The 24,564-nt window shown below is 39.6% G+C and overlaps 1 protein-coding gene across 1 annotated transcript; it reads right to left on the bottom strand.

The window, feature by feature from the left end:
* Positions 1 to 5,581: 5,581 nt before the first annotated feature.
* On the bottom strand, positions 5,582 to 24,300 carry Ppp1r17 (protein phosphatase 1 regulatory subunit 17). The gene is made up of 5 exons (XM_020154368.2): positions 24,151 to 24,300; positions 18,560 to 18,666; positions 14,652 to 14,804; positions 13,236 to 13,388; positions 5,582 to 6,791 (listed from the first exon to the last, which is right to left on the bottom strand). Exons 2-5 carry the CDS (start codon positions 18,639 to 18,641, stop codon positions 6,712 to 6,714), a joined length of 468 nt encoding a protein of 155 aa, XP_020009957.2. The 5' UTR covers positions 18,642 to 18,666; positions 24,151 to 24,300; the 3' UTR covers positions 5,582 to 6,711.
* Between the last annotated feature and the right edge of the window lie 264 nt (positions 24,301 to 24,564).

Genomic DNA, 24,564 nt, shown 5'->3' with positions numbered 1-24,564 from the left:
ATGCACGGGGCATATCAAAGACAGAGATTGCAACTTGTATATTAAAACCCATACATTATCCACACAATGAAAACCTGCATCCCACTAGACTTGGGAGGCTGGGGGCTGAGCATGAACTGAGGATGCTCAGGTTGGAGGCAGCTGAAGAGAAGCTTAAATCTCCTAATCACCTAGAGTAATGCTTTCTAATACTGCTCAGAACAGTTCTAGGGGTTTCCTTTAGGGGTACTAGATGAAGTGGAGGGGCAAAGTGTAGAGCAGGCTTGGGACGTTCCCCATTCCTCCAACTTGGCTTCTCAGCTTTTATGTCTTCCACATATTGGACTTCTAAGTATAATCTTTTTTGAACAAAAGATCAAACACTTGGCAATGGAAGCAAGAAACTTTCTTATGGGGCAGAAGGAACTGGGGCCTAGCAGGATTAGTTGTAAGATTATTTTTTTACAGTTGGATTGTTTTGTAACAGGATTTTGTTTTTTTTAGAAGAAGCTTCAGAGAAATGGGCGTTGACCACCATGCTCAGAATCCTTCATATTCGTGATTTCTCCTTTCAATTAATGTAAAATTTGTTTGTTTCAACTGCTGTGTGTCAGATGGAACACAGAGCCACAAGGTCAGATGATAATGCAGAGGAAAGACAGCATGTCCTGGGAAGAGCAGGAATGGAACTGTGCTTCCCCAGAACACATGAGAACTTGCACCCAGAGGTTGTAATAGCACCATCCAGGACATGGAGGAGTCTTTCTCAGATGCTCAGTTTTGAAGGACAGACATCCTAGTCTGTGACCAAAGAACTGTGGAAACACTTCCCTTTTAAGTTTCTTCAAATGGACATTCTTGTCATCTTAACGTTCATCTTTCAATTGCATCAACTATGTGCTAAAAAAAAATCTGGCCAGTGATAGTGTGTGGAGAACATAAGATGTTTGGACTGACTGGAAAAAAAGGTAAAAGAAATATGTTCAGGCTCATAAAAGCTTCCTTCCCCTCACAAGACAGGGTAAGTTGGTGAAGTTTAAGCCTCAGGGTCCCTTACCCTTGAGTGCTGGGGAAAACTGGGAATTATAAACTATTCAAGGAGGGGAAATCAAGGCTTCAAACAGAAAACTTACTACAAAGCATTTCTGAAAAGTTGTTAAACAAAAAAAAGGAACCCAGATACTCAAGAGTCCTAAACCTGGATCTGCTACTGAGCCTAACTTCGCCCCCATCCTGCTCCATCTCCACACTATACTTTTTTCACACTCCCTATTTGTCTCTCTGCTATCTTTGTTTACATTGCAGAAGCTACTTGGGTGTTCCATGTGGGAAGTAAGGTGTGTTTGGTTTAAAGCCGGTGGTTTCAGGACCTCAGGGGGCTCACAATCTTGACTCTCCTTACCCTGGGGAATGTGCCAGACATTTTCCCCCTAAAATAGTCCCAGAACCCATGCCAGACACCTAGGAAGTACCCCAGGTGCTCCGCAGTAGCTAGTAGCTACATGGCAGTACTTTCTCCATGCCAAACTCCAAGTCTGGCCCTGAATTCCCATCCTCTGGCTCTCAGTTCATGCTGAAAGACAGTTTGGTGCAATGAAATGAGGTTCTTCTTCTTCCTTCCACAATGCCTGCCTGCACTGGGCATGTGGCCCCTCACATGCCCAAGCTCCAGCACTCTAATGCCAGTGCACATAGCCCCGTAGCATCAGCATCAGCTACCAGCAGCATGGAAATTTGGGTCTCTTTCCCTTCTGATGTGATTGAACCATTAGTCCAAACTCCAGGAAGAAAGTGATGAGGTCTCATTTTTCACTCAGATAGGATAATAAAATTGAGTTCTTATATCCTGAGAGGACCAGGGTCTTCTATACCTCTTGATTTCTGTCCCTGGCTATGGACCTATGTGTAGCAGTGGAGGGCTTGAGTGTTCATGATCTGTGGTCCATGTATGCCATGGTCCTCAGTCTTCCTATCAAACTCCTTGTGGACCCATTCTTTCATCTCCATTGACTAAGTCTTCCTTCCAGTCTCAATCCTGTGCCATCCTTCTGTCCATTACTAGAGGTTCCAGGTAAAGATGCAACCTGTGGATCAGTATTCTAAGATGTTGGATGGGGAGGTGTTCTCTCTGCCCTACCATATCCACAACTGTGAAGTCCAAGAGATGCTGAGGGACCAAGCATCTGACAAGAGAGCACACTCTGAGTCCAAGGTTGGTATTACTGCATGGCGTGGGTCAAATCCTGAAACACAGGGGAACCACACAGTTAAGAAATCCTTGCTGTTTGCTATCTCACTATGTCATCTTTCCTCATATCCTGGCATTAAGTCATCAGTTTGAAAGCAATTTGGTTGTGACCTTTTCCTCTTTGCTTCTCCATCTACTTTAGATAGACCCCGACATATATTTCAGGTCTCTGAACTGACCCATCTTATTTCCCTCTGCTTGAAGAGAATTTAAGACTGCAAGCATGATAGATCCTTTAATAAGGGACAGTCTCATCTACCACTGTGAATAAAAGCAAAGCCTCGGGAGCATTTGGTCTTAGAACTAGTATATCAACTGCATCAACAACCTTCTTATTAATGATGATATCTGCTTTCTAATCAGTTTGTTTTCCTACCTTGCCATCTAGCCCGATTAGTTAATTTTCTGGCTTCCAACTTGGGACCCTATTCTCTGGGTTCTAATTCATGTCATCTCTGTGGACTGATAATAGTAATCACTCCTATCTTCCCTTCTTTCTTTCCTTCCCTGTAACAAAAACCCACACACTCTTTTGGAACCAAGATCTAAAGACAAGCAAACTTTGCTTTGCATAGTAGTTTGGAACCATAAATGTAACTATGCAAGTTAAAACCATGAGCAGTAATCTTAATATGCAATAGGAAAAAATTACATTGTTCTGTGATCTTTAAAATTTTTTATGAAAACATTAAATATTCTTTTACTGTTAGTTATGAATATAGAGAGAAATGAGATAATTTTAGTACTATGTAATTTAAAATTGGGTATATTAAAATTAGTATGTTCTATGTCTTTGCAAAAAATGTCTTGAGCATAGTAAGCACAATGCTTGGCTGCTTTTCCTTTTCTTCTTCTTGTTTTTGTCATTGTTGTTGTTCTTCTTCTTCTCCCTCTCCTTCTGCTCCTCCTTTCTTTCACCTTCTATTTTTCCCTACCTCCTTTTTCCCTTCCTCTCTCCCTCCTTCCTTCTTTCCTTCTTTTTTCCTTTCTCCTTCTCCTTCTTATGGTGCTGGGGATTGAACCCAAGACTGCTAAGTATATGCTCTATCATGTCTTATTCTTATTGTATGACTTAAAATACAGAGTGGGCATCTTTCTTATGCCTTGGCAAATTGTCAGATTTCTGAGTTTGGATCAGCAGAGGAAAGACAGCATGTCCTGGGAAGAGCAGGAATGGAACTGTGCTTCCCCAGAACACATGAGAACTTGCACCCAGAGGTTGTAATAGCACCATCCAGGACATGGAGGAGTCTTTCTCAGATGCTCAGTTTTGAAGGACAGACATCCTAGTCTGTGACCAAAGAACTGTGGAAACACTTCCCTTTTAAGTTTCTTCAAATGGACATTCTTGTCATCTTAACGTTCATCTTTCAATTGCATCAACTATGTGCTAAAAAAAAATCTGGCCAGTGATAGTGTGTGGAGAACATAAGATGTTTGGACTGACTGGAAAAAAAGGTAAAAGAAATATGTTCAGGCTCGTAAAAGCTTCCTTCCCCTCACAAGACAGGGTAAGTTGGTGAAGTTTAAGCCTCAGGGTCCCTTACCCTTGAGTGCTGGGGAAAACTGGGAATTATAAACTATTCAAGGAGGGGAAATCAAGGCTTCAAACAGAAAACTTACTACAAAGCATTTCTGAAAAGTTGAGAGGACCAGGGTCTTCTATACCTCTTGATTTCTGTCCCTGGCTATGGACCTATGTGTAGCAGTGGAGGGCTTGAGTGTTCATGGTCTGTGGTCCATGTATGACATGGTCCTCAGTCTTCCTATCAAACTCCTTGTGTGGGGCTTTTGAAAGAAGGCTAAATCTTTTGTTCATGTCTACTGCCTCCTCCTCTCACATAGCCTGAACTCCATGTAGATGTCACCAGGAGGAACAAGTGAACAACTGCTTTGCCATTTCTGTTGGGACACCTTTAGTTAAAGCCTTCTTTCTGAATAGGTATCTTGAAATGATTTTAATATCTTATCAGAACTATTATTTGGTTGAAGGAAAGTTTTCGAAAAGTACTGAGAACTATTCTAATTAAAATGTAAGCTTCATCACTGAACCTCTAATTTACCTGCCCTGAAAAGGGCCACATGGTAAAAGAGAGAGGTTTGGCTTCAACCCAGATCATGCCAGTGATGTCCAGGGTTGGCTATGTTTTGACTGGTTTTGTTCCTCACCGTTTTGAGTTGACTCCATGGAGGCTGGGATTCTGCCATAGAGGCCACCTTCCCAGGAAGAGAGGGTGAACAGGTCTCTCTCCCATTTTAAATCCTTCTTCAGATGCAGCGAGTCTGTTCCACATAATTGCTACCTATTCAATACTCAGAAATAGAGGTTTGGCTGTAGAAAAGACATAGTCCATGCTGTGATGATGTCTTCAAATTATTCTATGTTATACTTAGCGAATTTTAGCTTACAAAGCCTTTTGTCACACATTATCTCATTTAATTTTCAAACTATGAAAAAGGCAAAGGAAAGATATTGTCCTCATTTTCAAGATAAAGAAACAGAGAGTTCCAGGGACTTGGCTCAGTGACATATAATTAGGGCTAGAACCCAAGCCTTTGTTTCTACAGGAGCCAGTTTGCTTCCATCTGACCCCAAGAAATCAGAAAAGATGGGTTTTTTTCCTGAGCAGCTAGGAGTTACTGAGTACATCCTGTAAGCATAGCCACAGATGTACCCTTATGTTAACATGGTAAATCTGACAGGATAAGAGTGTGTCTGTGTTTTCTGAGTGAGGCATCTCTGCTAAAAAATTGCCATTGGTGGTGATATAATCCCATTATCCACATACCTATAATTGGTTTTGGCTTCTTAAAGACTTTATGGTGGCCTGTTTCACCATTTAAGATTCAATCAGCAATCTGGCTGCAATCTTACTCTCCACTCCCTCAAAGCTGTGATTGAATCATCACAATGGGACTGCAGAGCTGGAATCAAAAAGTAGAAAGTCACCAGGAATAGAATGTGGGTCTAAACCCAAATGAAAGACTAGAAGGTGAAGTCAATGGGAAATCAGTTGAGGTGGGGCATATGGAAAACTGGAGACTTGCTCGTTACTTCTGAAGAATTTCTAGGCCTCAGTTGCAGCTGAGGGTTGCATGTTTCAAATCAGACTCAGTGCTTCCAGCTCTTCAGACATTTTCCCAAGAGAATCTGGAAGTCTAGAATTTTATGTTAATTCTTTTGATTGTAATGTTAGATGTTGACAGCTAGTTCATACACTTTGAAACCTCTGAAGGCTAAACAAAAACAAAAGCAAAACCAAACCAAACCTGTGAGTCTCTTTTGCAACCTCTGTTCTTTATAATTATAAGCAAGAAGAACATTTTTAGGAGAAAGGCATCAGAGCATAGAGATGTGGATAGAAGTAGTTTTATTTCCAGCATGTTCCCTTCCAAATGGTGGAAACAGAAAGACAGAGGGGCTAAAAACACCACAGAGCTTTCATATTATCAGCCTTAGATATGATCACTGTCATGTCTACAATTCTCCCTTTTAATAATAGTCCTCTCCTTTCTCCTTATCTATTGCCTGATGGATGAGGTTCTTGTGCAAAGACTCCCACCCAGGCACCCACAGATCACAGGTTAGGGCAGGGATTAAATATAAGTTCTTGATGACTAGCTAACACCATAGTTTGTGCTCCTGCCTAAGAAAGTGTATCAGAGTCTAAATAAGCAAGATACCAAAAATATCAGAATGACCTTCAACTGATCTTAATTTTTTTAAAAAAGTAAATGTATCACAAATACTGGAATTTTACCTATCATTAATAACTCATTTGTGACCCAATTCAAAAATATCAGAGCAATATGGTTAAGAACTATTGATTTTAAAACAAAAATAAATATGAGGATACATTGCTGAGCCTCTCAGACAGAGAAGCAGTGTTTTCAGCTTCTGCTATTTTCATTTATGGCATGGAAGATGGCTGACTCTCCCAGTTCAACAGTTCACTTTTACAGTAAGATCTTGGGAATGTCACCAGAGTTGGACTCTCAAGATGGAACAGGAGAAATTACAGACCATGTTCTTCAAAGCAGCCAGTATTCTCACCTCTTTAACTGGCACAGGTAGCCCTACTGGACAGGTGTTAGGATGATATTAAGTCAGATTCTGCCCAGCAGACAAACCAGGAATAAAGGAGGCTCTTGTTACCTATGTTTTTTGTTTCATAAATTGATCTAGAAGATGCACCAATGGAACACCAGAGCCCTCCCTGTTACCTCCTTATTCAGGATGGTCTGTTTCCACTGCATTGGAATATGAAAGTTCAAGGAATAGGAATATAAAGCAGACTCAAGGAATAAGAAAGACACAAAGAGGTGCCTGGCAATCTGTTGTAGTATGTCTCTTGAGAAGGAGGTGTTTAGGTCTTAAAATCAGACTAGGACAAAATGAGAGCAGAAACAAGTCTATTTTTTTCTCCAAGTCACCATAGGGAACCAATCTAACCTATTTACACATGATCTCAGGAGGGATATCTTTAAATAGTTATCTTGTCGCCATCCTTTTCGTCATCTTCCACGATCACTCTGGGTCTCTCATCCCTAAGCAGAGTCACACCTGCAAAACAAAGCACAAACCTGCAATTAAGTGCCTCTAATTAAAATGCTAGACAGTCTCACAGCCTCAACACAGTGCACAGGAGCCCAGCAACCCAGAAACTTTTCTACGTCCTTTTGTGGGAGGGGAGTGGGGGTTTGCTGGGTGACCTTGTTTGGTCTTCCCAGAGGTGTTGAACGAGGACACCAATCAGGGCATGGGGGGGGATGCACAGCCAGGGAGGTAGAAGCAATCTTCACCTTCTTTCTCTGAGTTCTGCTCCCAAGGTTTCTGTACAGTAGGATGGAAAACACACCCTACTGACCTTATGACAAAGTTCACATAGTTCAGAGCAATAAGAGAAAATAAGGCAAGTATAGTGAATTTTCAATTAGCTCTATGGTTACAGTTTAAAGAGTGATTCTTTATCTGAAGACAATTTTTTCCTTCTTTTGAGAATGAAAATATTCTTTCTTTTATAAAATTTTAGAGATGTTAGATTTTTTTTTTTTTGCATCCTTACTAGGCCAAATAAAAGGTTGCTATTCCTATGTTGGGCTCCATAATGTTTTGTTTTAAAACAGTTTACTGGTTTGTGAAATTCAGAAATCTAATATTACATTTTGAGTATAATTTTGTGGATTGATAAGCTCAGAAAAGGGCAGCAAGGAAGTCTGAGTAGCTCTGCCCATCCTGTGAAGTATAAAGTAGGGTGATTGTAATAAAAGGACAAAGGAAGCTGTGATTCAAGGCTAGTCCTCCATGACATGATTCCTGCCATCCCCAGAGCAGTCCCCAATTCTGTTTCCCCATAGTGGCCTTGCATCACCTCCTCTCCTTCCTCTTGTAATTAGAGGCCTTTCAGTCCATGAAAGGGAGGAAGCTGTGCACCATGAGGAGCCTTCCTACAGCACTGGATTTCATTCAACAGGAGCAAATTAATGGAAACTATGTGTTGATCTTAATGACTATTCATTTGATTCAGTTCCTAGTTCATTCAGATGGGTTCTTTACAATTAGCTAATATTTATTGGAGGAGAAACACAATTGCAAGAGTCTAGCTAAAACTAAGGCTTTTGCATAAATCACTTATGAAACACAATGGGAGATATTTTTTCTTTAAGCAGCTGCATGGAGGTTTGGATTTTTTTTTTAAATTAAAGTTAGCATGAAGAAGAGCACAGAATTAGCTATGTTGAGCCCTCAAATTTACCATCCTTCCTCCTCAAATATCTTTACATTAAGCCAAATTTGGATTGATTAAAATGGGCAAGAACCTTTAAATTCCCAAATCTTGGTAAACTTCCTAATTAATTGGGTACCCTTGAAATCTAGTCATCAAGAATTTAGGCCAAGGATGGGGAGGAAGGTGCTGAAATTTCAGAGCTAGAAGAAGCCAGTTAAATAATCAATGTTAAACTTCCTAAAGAGGAATGGCCTACTTACAGGGGTGCAGGAGATAGTTTCAAGTGGAAAGTAAACTGGTATTTTATTTTAATATAGTCAAGCATTAATATTAATATTTTATAATGAAAGAATATGGGAGCTGTTATGGTTTTGATCTTAAATGTCCCTCGAAGGTTCATGTATTGAAGGGTTGGCTCCCAGCTGGTGACTCTGTTGGACAGTGTAAGAAACTTTAGGAGGTGCTACCTTACCTGAATCTTTGACAAAGCACTTTTCACATGGCGAAACCATTAGGCAATATAGCTACCTTACCCTGTGGGTCCCAAAGGACACTATCAACTCGTGCAAGTCTTGAACATAGTGGGTCCGTTCCTTCCTCTCTTCCTTGGAAGAGTATTAAGAAACTCTGCTGCTGTAAGACCTTGGTATGTTTCAGGCCAAGGCTGCCAGTCCCAGGTCTCTGAGGGGCAATCAGCCTTGTACCAAGCAACTTATGAAAAGGTCCCACTTAAAGCACCATCTAAACCTCACCATCCATATTACAGATATGGACCTCTGACTTGGGATAGCTAGGTGAAGGTACTATCTGTCCTAGTAGACTACACCAGGAGGTATCATTTTCAGAGGACATACTCATTCCTTTCTTTTGTACAAGTGCAGTATTTTGGTTTTCAATCCAGTAACACTACCCAAATGTACACAGCCCATAGACCAGTTTTCTACCAGACTACTCTTCAAGTCTGCATTATTCTTTGCATTGCTTGGCTCCTTTTACCTCCAATCTCCACTGAAACCATCTTTCTCTCTTAGGGAGGCCTTGTCTACCTAGATCTGGCCAATCACAAACAACACTCCCTGTCATACCATCTCCAAGATAGGGGTCCTGGCAACTGTGGACCAAGTTGGGAACAAGCCTGGAGCTAGCAAGGAAGCCTGAGAAGAGTCCCCATGGAAGGGCCATTCTGGCAGTTGAAACCTGTCAGACAAGCTCATTAACCTAAGGGAATGAGATGGTTAGCAAGAGATACAGAAGACAGAGTAAATTCTTGTCCAGTTTCAACATGCCAAGAGCTAATGAGAAGAGATGTCTCCAGAGTGCATTTGTGTGTGAGTTCCCCTCAACACCCTTATTAGAACCTTATTTTGAGCATCTGCTGTAGGCTCAGTCCTTCTCAGCTTAACTAGCATTTTGATTACTGCCAAATCTTTAGATACTAAGAGGCTCTTCAAAAAATAAAGTACTTTAGCAAATATGCTAATAAAAGCCAGAAGCAAACAACAATATCTATTAATTGCATATTCTTATAGCATAGAGATTTGCTGACTCAAAGAATTCTACAATGGTAGAGTATATAGATGTACAGTGTTCCCCCATTCTTATATACACTGCAATGTTTGAGAAATATTTTGGGTTAAATACAGAAGCTTCTCTTTAGGATATAGGTAGTAGAATATAGGCAGCTTCTATTGCCACAACCTCATTGACTATAGCTCAATGCTTTAGGGAGTTTTTTGATTTGGTAGGCTTAAATGAAGAGATGAAATGCTGTGGTTAGGAGAATTCTCATCCTCCAAAAACAATTTGACTTATCTCAAGGAATATAAGACTGAATACAGAATGGAGGGAATATAACATTTACTGAGGACTCTCTGTATGCTGAAACCCTTGCTAAGTGTTTTACGTACTGTATTTCATTGTGTTAACAAGACTTTGAGATAGATTTTACAGTCTTCCTTTGAGGGCTAGATGAAATGAAAGAGATCTTATAGTTTATTTTAACTTTCCCAAACCACAAAAGTCATGTGAGCAGAACAAGACATGAAACCTAGATCTTCCTATCTCCAAAGCCCATATTTGGTTTTGTGGACTAAGATAATTCCATGACTATAAAGATTCTTGTGCCTCTACCAAGTATGTTCTATCAAAATAAATTCAAGAATTTGCACAAAACAACCAGTCCCCATCAAATACTGCAGAATCATGATTGCCAAATGAACTATCAAATCAGCAGATACTTATTGAAAAAGGATTGGAATGGTTATTAAGGTCAATACCAGAAAAGTAAAGAAATCACAGCCCAGTCCCTCTGAACTCAGCAAGCAAGTTGTTGATGTTAGTCATTTTGAAGAAAGTCATTTTGGACTTGAAGGGTCTGTTAACAAAGGCTTTGAGCTGACCGAGTCTTGGAAGGCAAATGGGACATGGACAGAAGGGTTTCTTAGGGAAACTATGTGAGTAGCATAGGTAGGAGTGAGGTAACCTGTGAGAACACAACTGAGGCTGGGTCAGACCCTCCTACCTGTCCATGTTCCATTTCTCCAGATAATTGTCTCTGCACACTCCATGCCACCTGCCTTTGCTCTTTACTTGCAAATCAGAAAATATGTGACAAAATCTTTGCCTTTATTTTCTTTCATTTGATGAATGACAGCAATATTTGACAGAGGCAAAAAAAAAAAAAAAAGAGTCGATGATTGGCTTAAGCTATGTACAATTGTAGGGCAGAATTTCCCACATTGTAGCATAACCTATAGAACAATTAGACTAATAGGCAGAATGGGAAAAATGTTGTGTGGATTGCATTAAGTCAATGTGATTCCTTTGCTGCAAGATGAGGTCTTATTCCCTTTATATGGAAGACCTTTACCATGGAAATATCACCATGTAACACTTTCCTCCTCCTTTGGGAAACAGTTGGAATTGATAAATTGTCATCATTGGAAATACTCTTAAGACAGTTATATTAAGATCTCCAGACCCCCTTTCTAATATCAAAGTTACTCTGAAAGAAAATTATGTGTAGAAAATCCCTTCATCGGAAGGTGGTATTGGCTGGCTCCTCATGTCTCTGTTAATAGCTAGAGAGCAGCTTTGTCTTTCAAGTACTATTCCAGGGAGGACAGCTGTGACTGGCCATCTCTACTGTCTCTCTGATACATGAGGTAAAAGACCAATGCAGGAAATAGTGAAGGCCAACAGATTCTCCCCAGGGAAGTATCAGAGGAGCCCTCAGAACCTTCCTTCCCTCTGAATAAGTTATCTCGTGATATACAAGTTGCCTGCCTGTGAGTTTTAGGAAATCTTTCATTCTGCTTCAGGACTAAATACTTAGTTATTAAACTCACCTACCTCGTGCATAAACTCCAGGAAGACAAGGACTTTTTCTCTTTGTTTTAGTTCTCATGTATGTCTAGCACTTTAGCAGGGCCTGGCATGGGGTAATCAATAATTACTGATTGAATAAAATCTAAAGACACAGTGACTTCAGGACACTTGGGCTTGTTCCTTTAGCACAAATATTCTTTACCCAGATATCCCCATGTACCTTCTCACATGTGCCTTTAAGTATTTGCTTATGGCCCATGCCTAAGAAAGGGAGTCTTCCTCAGACCTTTATCTAAAGAAACAATCTCCAGTTCTTTCTTTCTTGTTCCCTACCTACTTTTATTTCTCTTCATAGCATTTACCCCAGCAGACATCCTACTATCTGTTTATCTACATTATTATTGACTTTCTTCCAGTATTAATGCCTAGAAAATAACAGGTACTTGTCAAAAGAATGAAGATAGTTTGAGGATTAGACTTCTGCATGTCCTGAACCTTCCTGCATTATCAGTACATTTGTATTATCACAGAAGGTTGTGTAGTCAAGGCTCAGACAGGCTAGTTGCTTTGTTTGTGTGTGTGTGTGTGTGTGTGATAGAAAGAGAGAGAGAGAGAGAGAGAGAGAGAGAGAGAGAGAGAGAGAATTACTGAATATGACCAGGTGGGGTCACATACCCAACACTGATCCTAGGTATACAGGAAAGTAATAAAGACAGAGGGTTGGATATGGGTAAAAGGAGGTTGGAAGAGAGGAAAAGGGAGAGGAGAATTTGAACAAGACCTTCTAACATGGCTGGGGATCTCAAGCCCCTAACTGCTTTTGCCATGATGTCTTCTTCTGAGCTGTCTTTTATTTTTTTCTTTATTAAATAAAATAATGGAAAACTTGGTTTGACAGTAACAATCAAATTGCTTCTTCCAAAAATGTATTGTAAATTCCTATAATGCTAAAAGTTCAAACCATTGTGTAGTTTAGTGAAAAACTGGCCAAAGGGAGACAAGGTTGGGTTTGAGTTCCAGCTTTACCACAGAATAGTGTTTGACCCTGATTCACTTACTTATTCATATGGTTATCCTATCATTGGTCCAACCAATCAGTCAATTAGCCATCCACCCATCAATTTCACCCATATCAGATTTTAAATTGTCTAAGTAAGTGAATTAAATTTTAAGTTTCTTTATCTAAAAAGAAGATAATAGCTACTCTATTATATTATACAAATGATTTTTTAAAATCTGTGATAAATGTCACATCTAAGGCTTAATAAGGTCTCAGTAAATATTAGTACATTTCTCCCCATGGCATTCTCCTCACAAAACCATCTAAAATGCACACACACATACAATCTCATACTCTAATCATGAGTGTAAATATCATATTCCCCAACTTGCCCAGAAACTTCTCATGGACTAGGACTGTATCTCGTAGAGTTTCCCATATAGGTTAGGGTTAGGAGCATAGCTCAGTAAGAGTTTTTTGTTTATTTCATACATATTAAGCTAGCTATCAATAATTTTGCTTCTTTTTCTTTTTCCTCCTCCCTCCATCTTTCTCTTGTTTTAAAAATTTGGTCAGTTAATCTATGCACCTGGGGAGGACCAGCTTTTAGCTGCTAGCCTAGGATGCACAATCCATGAAAGCCTGAAGAGGGGGACGTTTCGTCTCTTCTCAAGGACCCACTGACATTTCTGTTTCACTGGCTCAGGGAATTTGGCCAGGTCTGCTGAAGCAGGAGTAATTTCTTAGTCTTCCCCACTCAAAGTCAGCCCCTGGGGAGCTGCCAATGAAGATGAATCTGAAAGGAAGCAGTAAACGCAGCTCTTCCCCAGAAGCACTGGAACCATACAGCTTGGTGGGCTAGGACAAAGGCCATGCCCCTGGCACCTCCAGATGGTAAGGCTGTGACCTGCTCCCACCCCTCCTGCAAATGTCCTGGGCCAAGCTCTTTTACCTGCTATAAAGGGGGGAATGTGCACGGCAGGTGTGTCTTTTCTCCTTGGCTTTTTCTGCTCCACGTCAGTGTTATGAAGAGCCGGGTTTGTTTTGCCCTTTGGATGTCTCTCTTGAACATCATATCTTTTAATTAACTGTTCTGAGATCACACCTGCATGATTAGGAGAACAGAGAGCACAAGAGGGTGAAAGGCACATATACTAGTACAGGAGGACTCTATGTTAGGTATATATTTGCACATATACCTGGTGAAGGTAGTCAACACAGCTTTTCAAATTTATTTTAATGGAAGTTTCCTTATAGTAAAAAGAATATTTATTGAAGCTTCACTAGAACATCAACTATACAGAGGGATTTTTATGCCTGATTTCATTTTAGCCTCATAAAACCCACAGGAATTTAGTATTACTACCACTATCACCCATCTGAGGAAGTGAGGCAAAGAAATGAGCACAATTTATTACAGCTTATAGGTTTCAGACAGAGATTGAGCCTGGATTTGTCATCTTGAAAGCCCATCCTCCTTCACCAGAGATGGTTATTTGTTGTTCTGCAAGGTATGTGCTACACACTTCCATCCTGATACTTTAATTATTGTTCTACCCCCCTCCCATCACACACTTGCCTTCTCATCTCTGTTCTACAGGTGACATTTTCTCCATCATTTAATAGTTCCTTCAAAATAGACTCTTTAATAAAATTTCCTACAATTCACTTCACAGACCCAGTTCCCATGGTCCTTGTCTAAGAACTTCCATTATGATATTACTTCTTACTGAATATTTCAGCTGTGTATGTACCCTTGTTCTTTTTCTTACACATCTGAAAGTTCCTTCCCACAGAGATCCATGTCTCATTTGATTTGTATCCCCCAAAGTATGTTGTGAATAGAATGGCTAAGAGTAAATGAGGAAAGGAAACAAAACAAAACTATTGAGAATAAGGAAATATCTTATATCATATTCAAGGTTATCATAGAGGCAAGTTAGCTGTTCATCAAAGTGCTTTGCTTTTCTCCTGAGCATAGGGCTGGATTATATTCTCTAGTCTTCTTTGTGGTCATGTGAGGGCTATTACTGATGGAAGCCTGTCCCACATGAACATCCCCATCAATCCTCCATACTGTCCTCCCTAATTTCTGCTGGATGTTGACACTCTTGCTAACTTTGGATATTCATTGTGACTTTGTTCATTGTGTGTTGGTGATATCAAAGCTCATCAGCCTGGATCCCTGAATGACTATTTGGAGTAGAGCTTTCCTCCCTTCCCCAACTTCCACTACTGATGAATGAAAAATACCATATTGCATTGTAAGTATTGCATTGTATTAAGGCACTAATATTTTAGAATTGTAGAGAACAGGCAGCAGTGGTTCCCCTTTACAGTAGTATCAACCAGCTTTAGGGTCCAATACCTGGTATGAAAGGTGGAATGTGCAGCGCTGGTGTATCTTTTCTTCTTGGCTTTTTTTGGTCTGAGTCAACATTTAGAGTTACCTGCACATTTTTCCCCTTTCTTGGCTTCTTTTTGAGATCACAGTCCTTAATGAGCTGATCTGAAAGATCATCTGATTTTGACAGGATATGAAGAAACAAAAGAATACAACATGAGTAGGAATCCAGTCACAAACTGGTTGATTTCTAATTGCACTTGATGATCAAGGCAGAGTCATTTGGTCTGAAAGAGAAAAGTGTTTATTTTGTTCTCTTTAACATAAGACTTCCATATCTTTGCATGAATGCATATAATAGAATGGAAACTAGATTTCCAAAAATCTCCAAATAAAGAGAGCTTAAATGGATCATCAAAGAGGAACATAAAAATATGATCAGGCAAGTCACAGAATGGGTTTGAGTCTAATTTCTGATGGATGAGTAGTACTCCATGCTAAATGCTCAGTTTCCTTTGCTCAAGGCTTGTTCTCTTTACAGATTCCGAGAGCCAGTGGGGAACCCAAAGATTCCTTGGTCTTGGAAAGTTAACCTGGGGTTCTTGGTAAATTCCTCACTGGCCTTCATTTCTATGGTTAGCCAAGCTCTTCTGATGACCCACACTGTGCTTCAACATTTGCATTTTTTCTGTTCCGTGGTGTTGCAACTCTTCTATTTGCCCATAATAACTCCAGGTCTTATTGTCTTCTTGCTGAACTCGTACTTCTCTCAGCCCCTGCATGGCCTCATCAGTGCCTTTGAAGCCTGGTTTCTACCTCACATCCATCAGAACTGGTGATAGGTGAAGAATCCAATCTGATCACTCCTTGCCTCTGAAAATCTAAATGCTTTTGGCTATGTTGCTCTCCTTTGTACTCCTCTGCCTTGTTCTAGGCTTTGTTAATTGTTCTACAGTTATTTATTTCTTGCTCCAGACACAGTCTCTCTGGAGATTGAGGATTGTACCCTTCTTTGTAATTTTGGTCTTAATTACCTCTCCCTCTAATAAACACATGTTAAGTGGGAGGAAAACTAATCTGAGTTCAAATCCTGACTCATTAGCTAATTCTGAGAACTTGGATCTTGATTTCTAGGAACTTTAATATTCTCTCAGTACTTAAAGTGTGAGGATAATATCAAATCTCTCTCACACACACATAGCAAAAAAAAAAAGGAAAGGAGAGAGAGAAATTTGTTCACATTTGAAAAGCATCTGATATGTTTCATGTGCTCAAAAACTTTTTTACTCTGACATTGCTCAACCCCTAACTTCCCATCAGACCCAGAGGAAAGCCCCCATCTTTCTCAGCCTTTTCATATTAACTACATTCCTGGCTGCCCTTTCTCATTTTCTGAATATTCATAGCAGTTTTACTCAGTAACAACTTTAAAGGATGATGTAGTTATTTCTACATATGTTTTCTCTGCCATCTTTAATGATATCTACTTAGCAGTGAATATATATTTGTTGAATGTGTGCTTTAATGAATGGACTCAAATATGTTTAGTATCAGGAGCTATTCAACAAAGATACTATATAAAGAAGCTATTTGTGTTCTCTGGAAATTCTTACCTATGGACTGGATGCAGTCTAGCTATATCTACAAATATGAATGAACATGAGAGAATTTAGAGGTTAATTTGAACTTTCATTTCCTCCTTCACTCCCCATTCTTTCCTTTCTTCCTTTTCTTTTTTCTATTCTATTCTTTTCTTATTTAATACAGGGTTTTAATACATAACTCAGAATAGCATCTAACTCTCTGTCCTCAGCCTATTGAATGCTGGGATTACAGGTGTGTGTCCACCACACCTGGATTTTTTCTTTTCTTCCTTTTTCTTTTTCTCTCTTTTTAAAGAAAATATTCAGGTACATTTCTTTAAAACATTGGGGATTAAATGTGTGAAACCTTTTCACTTCAGTTTATGAGTCTAGACATAACCAGTGTCATTCATGTATTCAAAGCTTATTAAGCTCCTAGTGTATTCTAGGCTCTGTGTCAAAATCTAGGAATAAAAAGACAGGTAAGAAGTTATTCCTGCCTTCAAATTGCTTATGGTCAATTAGGCTTTAAGGACGTGGAAGATCCTTTGGTTTAGAATATATTCAACATGTATGTAAGGATGCTACTATCACAAATATTTAGTAACCTTGCATCATTATGCTTGTATTAAAAATGTAATAAGCATTTTTAGATAAATAATTTTAGATTAATAATTTAAAATTTATGCTTGTATTAACAAAGATCACTACACACAATAAATGAATCAAATGGCATCATTCTCTTCAGTCATATTTTATAGTAATAAGCATTTTTAGATAAATAATTTTAGATTAATAATTTAAAATTTAAAAATTTTAAATTCTTTAAAATAATTTATTTAATTATTATTAAATAAATTATTATAAAATAATAATTTATTTTATTTAAAATTTAAAATTTTAAAATTTTAAGATAAATAATTTTGATAATTTCATTCAATCATCTCAATATTGAGATTATGCTATGTGTAGGGCATTTTATCTTAAAATTTTAAAATTTTAAGATAAATAATTTTGATAATTTCATTTAATCATCTCAATATTGAGATTATGCTATGTGTAGGGCATTGGGCTATATGCCAATGCCCTTACATACACAAGGAAAGAAGATGAGGGGAGACTTTATTGAGCACCACACATATACTAGGTGACTTCACATCAGTCCAGCACATGGCATGCATCAACACATGTTCTGGCTGATCCATTAGTGCCTATGTTTTGTCAGTTGTTAATTATTAATATTATTCCTAAATATCATTATTATCATTTAGTTCCCACACCAAGCCTACATAAACAGTCTACTATCATCTCCAAATTTCAGATCAGGAAACTGAAGTTCCAAAGGCCAGGTAAAGGGCTAAAGGGTACACTGCTGGCAGGTTATAGGATCAGGATTAAACCTATGCTCTTGGAACAATATCTCTTAATACCTGGCTGAAAAGGCAGTTAAATTTCTTACTAAAAAGCAATTAATCTCTCTCCTCCTTATATTACATATACTGTTGGCATTGTATAGTTTCAATTATAGGTTGAATGAATGAATGTGGCTTAGAATGTGTGCAGTCTAACCATGGGGTTCCTGAAGGCACAGGCTGGATATGTCAGGTATGGACTGTCATGCACACCTAAGGCACAGCTCATCATATAGTACAGAGAGCAAGACATTTATTTTAATTTTGATTTTTACTTCAATCACACTTTTCCCCATTTTTTGAGAAATCCTGAACATAAACTATCTTGATGGCAAATGGGGAGAAGGGAGAGGAGGGGAAGTCATAGCCAGGCAAAGCATAAACAAAGGCTATGAATATGCAAAAGGCCTATCCATCAAAAGTCTGAGTGTCTCATTTTTAGAAATGGGTAGAAGCAGAAATGTTTCTGGCATTTTCATTACAAAGGTTATGCAAAAAGTCAGTTCTGGAAAGGAAACAGATTGACAATAAAGCAGAAAAAGGCTATTTAAAATTCTGCCTTGATAGGCAAAGAGAGATATTTGAAATATTTTATTGGTGCTGCACATGGGCCTAAGTGTGCCGGGAAATACTGGAAACAAGCTATACTGCCACATTCCATTTACTGCCTCAAAAAAAGCTCTGCCTGGGATTCTGTCAGACTCCCCAAAAGAGGATAATGCCTGCCCTCTCTCTTTAACTCTAATGAACTTCAGCTAATATTTACATGGCAGACCCCATAGACCCATGGCTATTTGCTTGTCCATCTGCTGTTGGCTGTCACCAGAATGCACAGGGTATCAGGTTTCAGGGTGGCCTCTTTCTGATTTGCGTGAAGACAGAATGGCAGAGACCCCTTTCTGACTTCCATGACTGATATTCTCACTGAAACATTTACCTAAGTGGCTGCATCGTGGGTTTAGCTTGTCCAGCCTGTCTTCTGTGAGCTCCAGGGGCTGCATTTGCTCCATGGACATCATCAAAGGAGACTTTCTTCTCCAACACCTGAGAAGTATAAAAGACAGTACATAAGTTTGCCTTCTGTTCATTCATTCATTTATTTGTTCAATAAATGTATTTGTTGAGTACTTACTATTATATTCCCAATTCAATCCTGTTTCTCAAGTGTGTTTGTATACTTAGCTACTAAATTTGAAATGCAAGCTAAAATCCAATGAATCATATACACACATTTAGCAGTAATTGCTGTAATTGCAGTAATTTGATATGTGTATCAAATGTTCAATGTTTGCCTACCTTAAGAGTTTTGGAATAATTATTTACCAAGTTTGAATTAGAAATGAGTTTGCTAAGAGTTATGGAATATCTTGATCAAACGTTAGCTATATTTTCTCTGTTGAGTTCTACTTCATAGATAAGAAAACTGAGGCTTGCAAATTTACTTTATTAGCAACATATCTACTTAATAGCTGAGCCTAGATGGAAATTTAGACACCCAAATCTCTTAAAAAAGAAAGAATGTGAATGTGATAGAAATAGTATGTACTTATGTATGAAAATGGAAAAATGAAGCCTGTTGAAACTAGTTTAAGAAAGAAGAGGGGGAATAAAGGAGAATGATGGAAGGGGTGAATTTAATAGCATATATTGTAAACACTTTTGTAAATATCATAATGTACCCCAGTACAATAATTAATATAATAATAAAAGTAAAAATTAAAAAGTAACCAACCAAACAAAAACCAAAGTGAATCTTCTGAACCCAAATGTAACCAGGCTTCTGGTTTTCCATAATTATATCCTGTAAGTGTGCAGTAATGCACTGCCTCCTCATTAATATTAGGAGGGTGGTAGAGATGTGGTAGGAGAAAATCTAAGTCTCAATGGATCTTCCTTGTTCTTTCCTTAGGGATTCCTGACACAAGAGCAAGTCTGATTCCTTCCCCATATCACTATCTTTCCTGGACTATAAATCCATTGAATTTTTTCAGAGCTATTAATTATAGATATTGTCCAGGAGTGGAAATCCAGAGTGGATTTGTGTCAGGTCTGAATGAGAAATACATTAGCTGAGATTTATAGAAAATCTTCATTAGAGTCTGTTTCTTGAGTTCTTTCCGGTAATTTATGACTCATCTCCTACAGTAGCAAGGGTGGTGGGGGAGGAATGAATAAGGTTTGGATGACTGAACTGATCCTCGTGAGATTCCTGGACTGCCATATGCAGAGGACTACACAGTCCAGTCATGCTAACATTTCAAGTTCCCAGAATGAGTTCAACTCAGTTGTCTTTGAGGAATAAGTGGTACTCTCAGGAAAGGCTGAGGCCTCCCTGCCCCCCACCCCCCACACCAAGAGCTGAGATCATTATACAACAGATGGGGCCATTAGCTGATCACTTGAGCTTGGCTTTTAGTGCCACTCTTAGCAGACTGATTGTACTGAGTGATTTCAGCAGAAATCAATCCAGACAATGTATGAATAAAGAAAGTCAACTCACTGGGACCATAAGGAAGTGTGCTGCCATCCTGGGGGTAGGCCACCCCCCAAAACACACCAAGTTCCCAGTGCTTGAGGATAGGAGAGCTATGGAGACATCACTCACAAGGAGTGGGCTCAGTGCTGAGGTCTCCAGACAGAGAGAATCTCGAATGTGGTCCCCTGCACCCATTTAACCAGTTGTCCTCCTCTCTGGGCAGTATTGGGCCTAGTAATAGTTGTGTTGAAAATCATCCAATGGATGGTCTGCTGAAAATAAAGTCTCTAGAAGAAACACAGCTCAGAGACGTTAAAGTAACCTGCCATTAATTACATACTCATGGTCAGAGTATCCCCAACCCCACCCTGTCTACTCTTGGTTCTGTCTGGCAATAATATGCCTTTCCTTTTCCCTAACCTAAAGTAAACTGTTCTTTGTTCTTAGACCATGAGTCTAACAACAGGTTATTTAATTTGAACCTAGGTTTTTGAGTCAAATAATCTTAGGTTGTATCTCAACTCTTTGACAAGCCATGTGACTTTGATGTAGCTGCTAAATCTTAATGATATAGTGAGGGCAAATGGAAGCCAAGTGCAATGCAATTTTTCCCCTCTCTCCCTTGAAGTTACTGTTGCTATGATAAAACTTGCAAAGGCTAACTTTGTGATGTCCCCAGATTGGTACCCAAGTGAGGCCAGCTAGAGTTAAGGAAAATTTGGGAATGAGACCCTTCCCTGACAGGCCTTAAGAGTACCATTCTAATCGCAATAAGTTAGAAAGAATGAGAATTTCTTCCCTCATGGGGTACTTGAGAATTAACCTACGTGTATACAGGAGTCACTCCTAGTTCCTCCCCCAGGTCAAAGGTCAAGGCTGCCAGGTAACCACACATAATCTCCCCCTGTCTCCAAGTTGAAGATGGTATAAAAATGACCTGAAATAAATTACAGCCCCTTTTTTTCTCTTTCCACTGGCATGGAACCCCTCTCTCCCAATAGAGCAGGTAATCCCTTTCCCTTTTCCCACAATAAAACTCTTCTTTCTCACAACACCCACGTGTCCTGCTTGGATTCTTCCATGCCAGAGCACAAGGACTGAGATCTTCTAAGAGACACTTTCTGCTGTTAACACAAGGACATATGGCCCTCTCTGTTCCCCACCCCTGCTTACTCTCAGTTTTCTTATTTGTCAAATAGAAACAGTAATACCAACCTCACAGAGTTTGTGTGAAGCTGAAAGAGGAAAGCTCCATGCCAAGCACACTGTAGGCACTTTTTGAATAACAGCTATTATTATGTACTGTTGTCTATACCTGGCTATGTAGCTGGCTAATTAATACAGACTAGCTATGTAACTGGAAAATTCTAAGAAACAATTGAAACTTCACTTTCATTCAAATGCCAAGCCTGGGAGGATCAGCCTTCATCTGAGTAAAACATCTTTTTCCTCAGTAGACCACAGAAAGAAGGCCTGCTCTGGCAGATGAACTCTACAAGGATCTGCTCAATGTGCCCTGGACAAGTTAAGGACATTAAGATTCATCACGAAACTGACATGTACTTCCTCTCTAACACAGCTCAGCTTGTCTGTGGTGGGAAACAACACTATTTCAAATCAATGTAAGTAAAAGAATAAGGGGAGTGACAGGTGATTTCCACATCTGGGATATTATAGTACAATATCCCATGTTTTGCCCAGGGGATTACAAGATACTTTTATCTTGCATGATGTCATTATGACCTTCCTGTCAGAAGATGTTCAAAGAAAAGAAAAGAACAAGTACATGATGGGGAGAGCTGCTTAGGGTTTAGAATTCTTGAACTATGAAATGAGATGTTTATTTCCACTTCCTATTCCCATCTTCGCCCATGCTATTCCTTTCTTTAATTTAGCCTTCACAAAAGCAGGTATTATAAAGAGACACTGCTCTTATCATGCCAACCAAGGAAGGTTTCATCATCTCTCTCAGCAGCTCTCTGTATTTTGGGGACTTTTGAGACACCAGTTCTTTCCTTCATACCAAATAGTTGGTCTTCTGCATCTTCAGCTTCCAGTCTCAAACTTAGAGCCTTTAAAGGAGCTTACTGACAGAGACTACAATTGGAGGTGTTTTATAACTGTCTCTAGTACAAAGATTTGTGGCCCTTTAACAGTCTCTTGCCACTTACTGGCTCAGCATGGTCTCTGCATTTAAGCATTCTAACATTCACATCCTGGTGACTTGGACTTCTCTGGTTGACACGCCCACTCCCCTGCAGAGCTTGAAGTCAAATGTGCTGTGGAAATCAGGACATTTTCATAATGCAATATCCCCATGGGTTCTCAGGGAGCCCCAGTGATCACATGCACAATTTCTGTGCCCAAACATAAATATTCACTCTGACCAGCTCAAGGACAGACAACATAAACATGTAGTTCCTTTCAGGTCAGCTTTTGCTACTAGATGAGTTTATATTCAACTTCACAAGAACAAGACCTTTTGCTTTTCAGATTTCTTAACAGAGGTTAAAGGATTGTGGATCTGAAATATTTTGCTGGTGGTCATTGTTTGTGAGAATGTTGGAGGCCCTTGTAGCCTATACAAGAGATCAAGACATGTAATTACACAAGGTTCCAAGGTTTTAGGACCCCAGATGCTAAACTTCCTCACTAATCTCTTTTCACAAGAGATCAAAGCTTTTCTTTTCACAGTGACACTTGCAAATGCAAATACCACTGAGAGAAATCTATAAGCTAATGTGACAAAGGTCACAATCTTTTGAGACTAAGAACTGAAAGAAAGGAGCTGTGAGCCTGGGAAGGAACTCACAGAAGGGCCAGCACACTAACACAGCTTGCAGATACTTAAGGATACTTTTTGCTAAGTTCAGACTCCACTAGCTCAGACTAGTCCCTGTTTCGAAAGGACAATAGTGTTACCTGTAGTTCAGACTGTTGTTAAAAGCTGGTTTGGGCACTTTATCTTAACCTTGAATAGATTTTTTAGTTGGATGTGAGAGTGTGCAGTTTAACTCATGGGCAGAAAATCCCTCCCTGATGGCTAACCTTCACTGCCATGAGATAATCTGAGGTAGGCACAACACTTGGTTGCTTGTCCCTCTCTCTAGCTGGGCAAACTATGTGTCCTCTTGGAAACTTAGTTTTCATCTGAAAAATGTGGATACCAATGGCTGTTCTCTAGGACTGTGGAGAGAACAAGCAATACAGAGTATGTACAACACTGGACCCGGCACACATGAACTCTCATGAGCACAAAGTGCCTTATTTGCTCCCTCAGCCCTTCCCGTTGTGACTGTAATACATGTATCTAAATCCACCTAAATTGAGTATCAAAATAATCTCCTCATCCCCTCTCTTGCCTTTTCTAAAGCTGATAAGGATAATGTGCACAAACCAATGGCACAACACCCATTTCCAGATCCTGGAAACTGAGTTATACTGATTTTCAGGAGTGAGCAGACATTAGCTTGGCTGTACTTTTGTCAAAAGAATATCCCCAAAACAAACAGGTCTAGCTTCACTTGATGGGCTAAAAAGTTTAAAAAACTATGTCAATAGCACAGTATAGTGTGCGGGTAACATGTCCTCTAGCTACATAGCCTCTGTAAAACCTCTTTTCAAAAGGAGGGTAGAATGTAGGCCCTGAGCACCACACTTTAAAATCAGATTTGTTCCTTCAGAAGTCCTAAATCTGCAGTATTCCTTAAGAAGTATCTTGAAGATGATTTGTGATGTGCATCCCTTGGCCAGCCTGGTGAGGGAAGACTCATCACACTATGTGAACACACAGATACACTGGTGATTGTCTTGAAACTTACAATTTACTTTGAAAACCATGGACTCTCATAGAACTCAGGACCCCACCTCCCTTGGAAAAGTGATAACAAAATGGTGACTTTTTCTACCCTATATAGCTCTAACTTAGCTTTCCTCCATAAAGCACAACCCACATTCTTTGTCCCAGTAACCACAAAGAAGAAGCTGTAACTTATTGGAAACTTGTTTGTCTCACCATACAACTTCCTGGGGTAAAAATCCAAAGCACTTACCAACCAGTGCAGGCGCTGGGTTGAGGAAGTGAGAGTCTGGGAGGCAGCGCTTGTTCACGGAGCCTGGGGTTGGGCAGGATGGACTCCTCTGCAGAAGTGGCTGCTGCTGCCTGGCTCCAGCTCCTCTTATCTAGGGACCAGCTGCTGCTGTTGCCATGGGGATGCTCTGTTTCTCAGGCGCCAGGGCAAGGGGGATGGAGCGGGAAAGAGGACCAGCCTCACCATCACTGCTGTCCATGGCAACAGATGTATATTACAAAAATACAACACCCAGAGTCCTGCTTTGAGTTCCTAGTGTGAAAGCCAGTGAAATCCAGACTAAGCAGCTACATTATTGAATTCCACTAATAGTACTCCAAGTTTTTTTTTCCCCCCAGGGGTGGCTACATTGCAAATATGGAAACTGAGGCACAG

This window comes from Castor canadensis, chromosome 2 (assembly GCF_047511655.1).
Source record: "Castor canadensis chromosome 2, mCasCan1.hap1v2, whole genome shotgun sequence".
Classification (NCBI taxonomy): domain Eukaryota; kingdom Metazoa; phylum Chordata; class Mammalia; order Rodentia; family Castoridae; genus Castor; species Castor canadensis.
Note: the sequence above shows the minus strand (reverse complement) of the source record. Positions and strands in the feature narration are given on the sequence as shown.

Coding starts and splice junctions, on each gene's coding strand:
- Ppp1r17 (XM_020154368.2), bottom strand. CDS start 18,641: ATGATGTCCATGGAGCAAATGCAGCCCCTGGAGCTCACAGAAGACAGG. Junction 13,389..14,651: donor CATTCCACCTTTCATACCAG/GTATTGGACCCT, acceptor CTAATCATGCAG/GTGTGATCTCAGAACAGTTA. Junction 6,792..13,235: donor CATTCCCCCCTTTATAGCAG/GTAAAAGAGCTT, acceptor TTTGTTTTGCAG/GTGTGACTCTGCTTAGGGAT.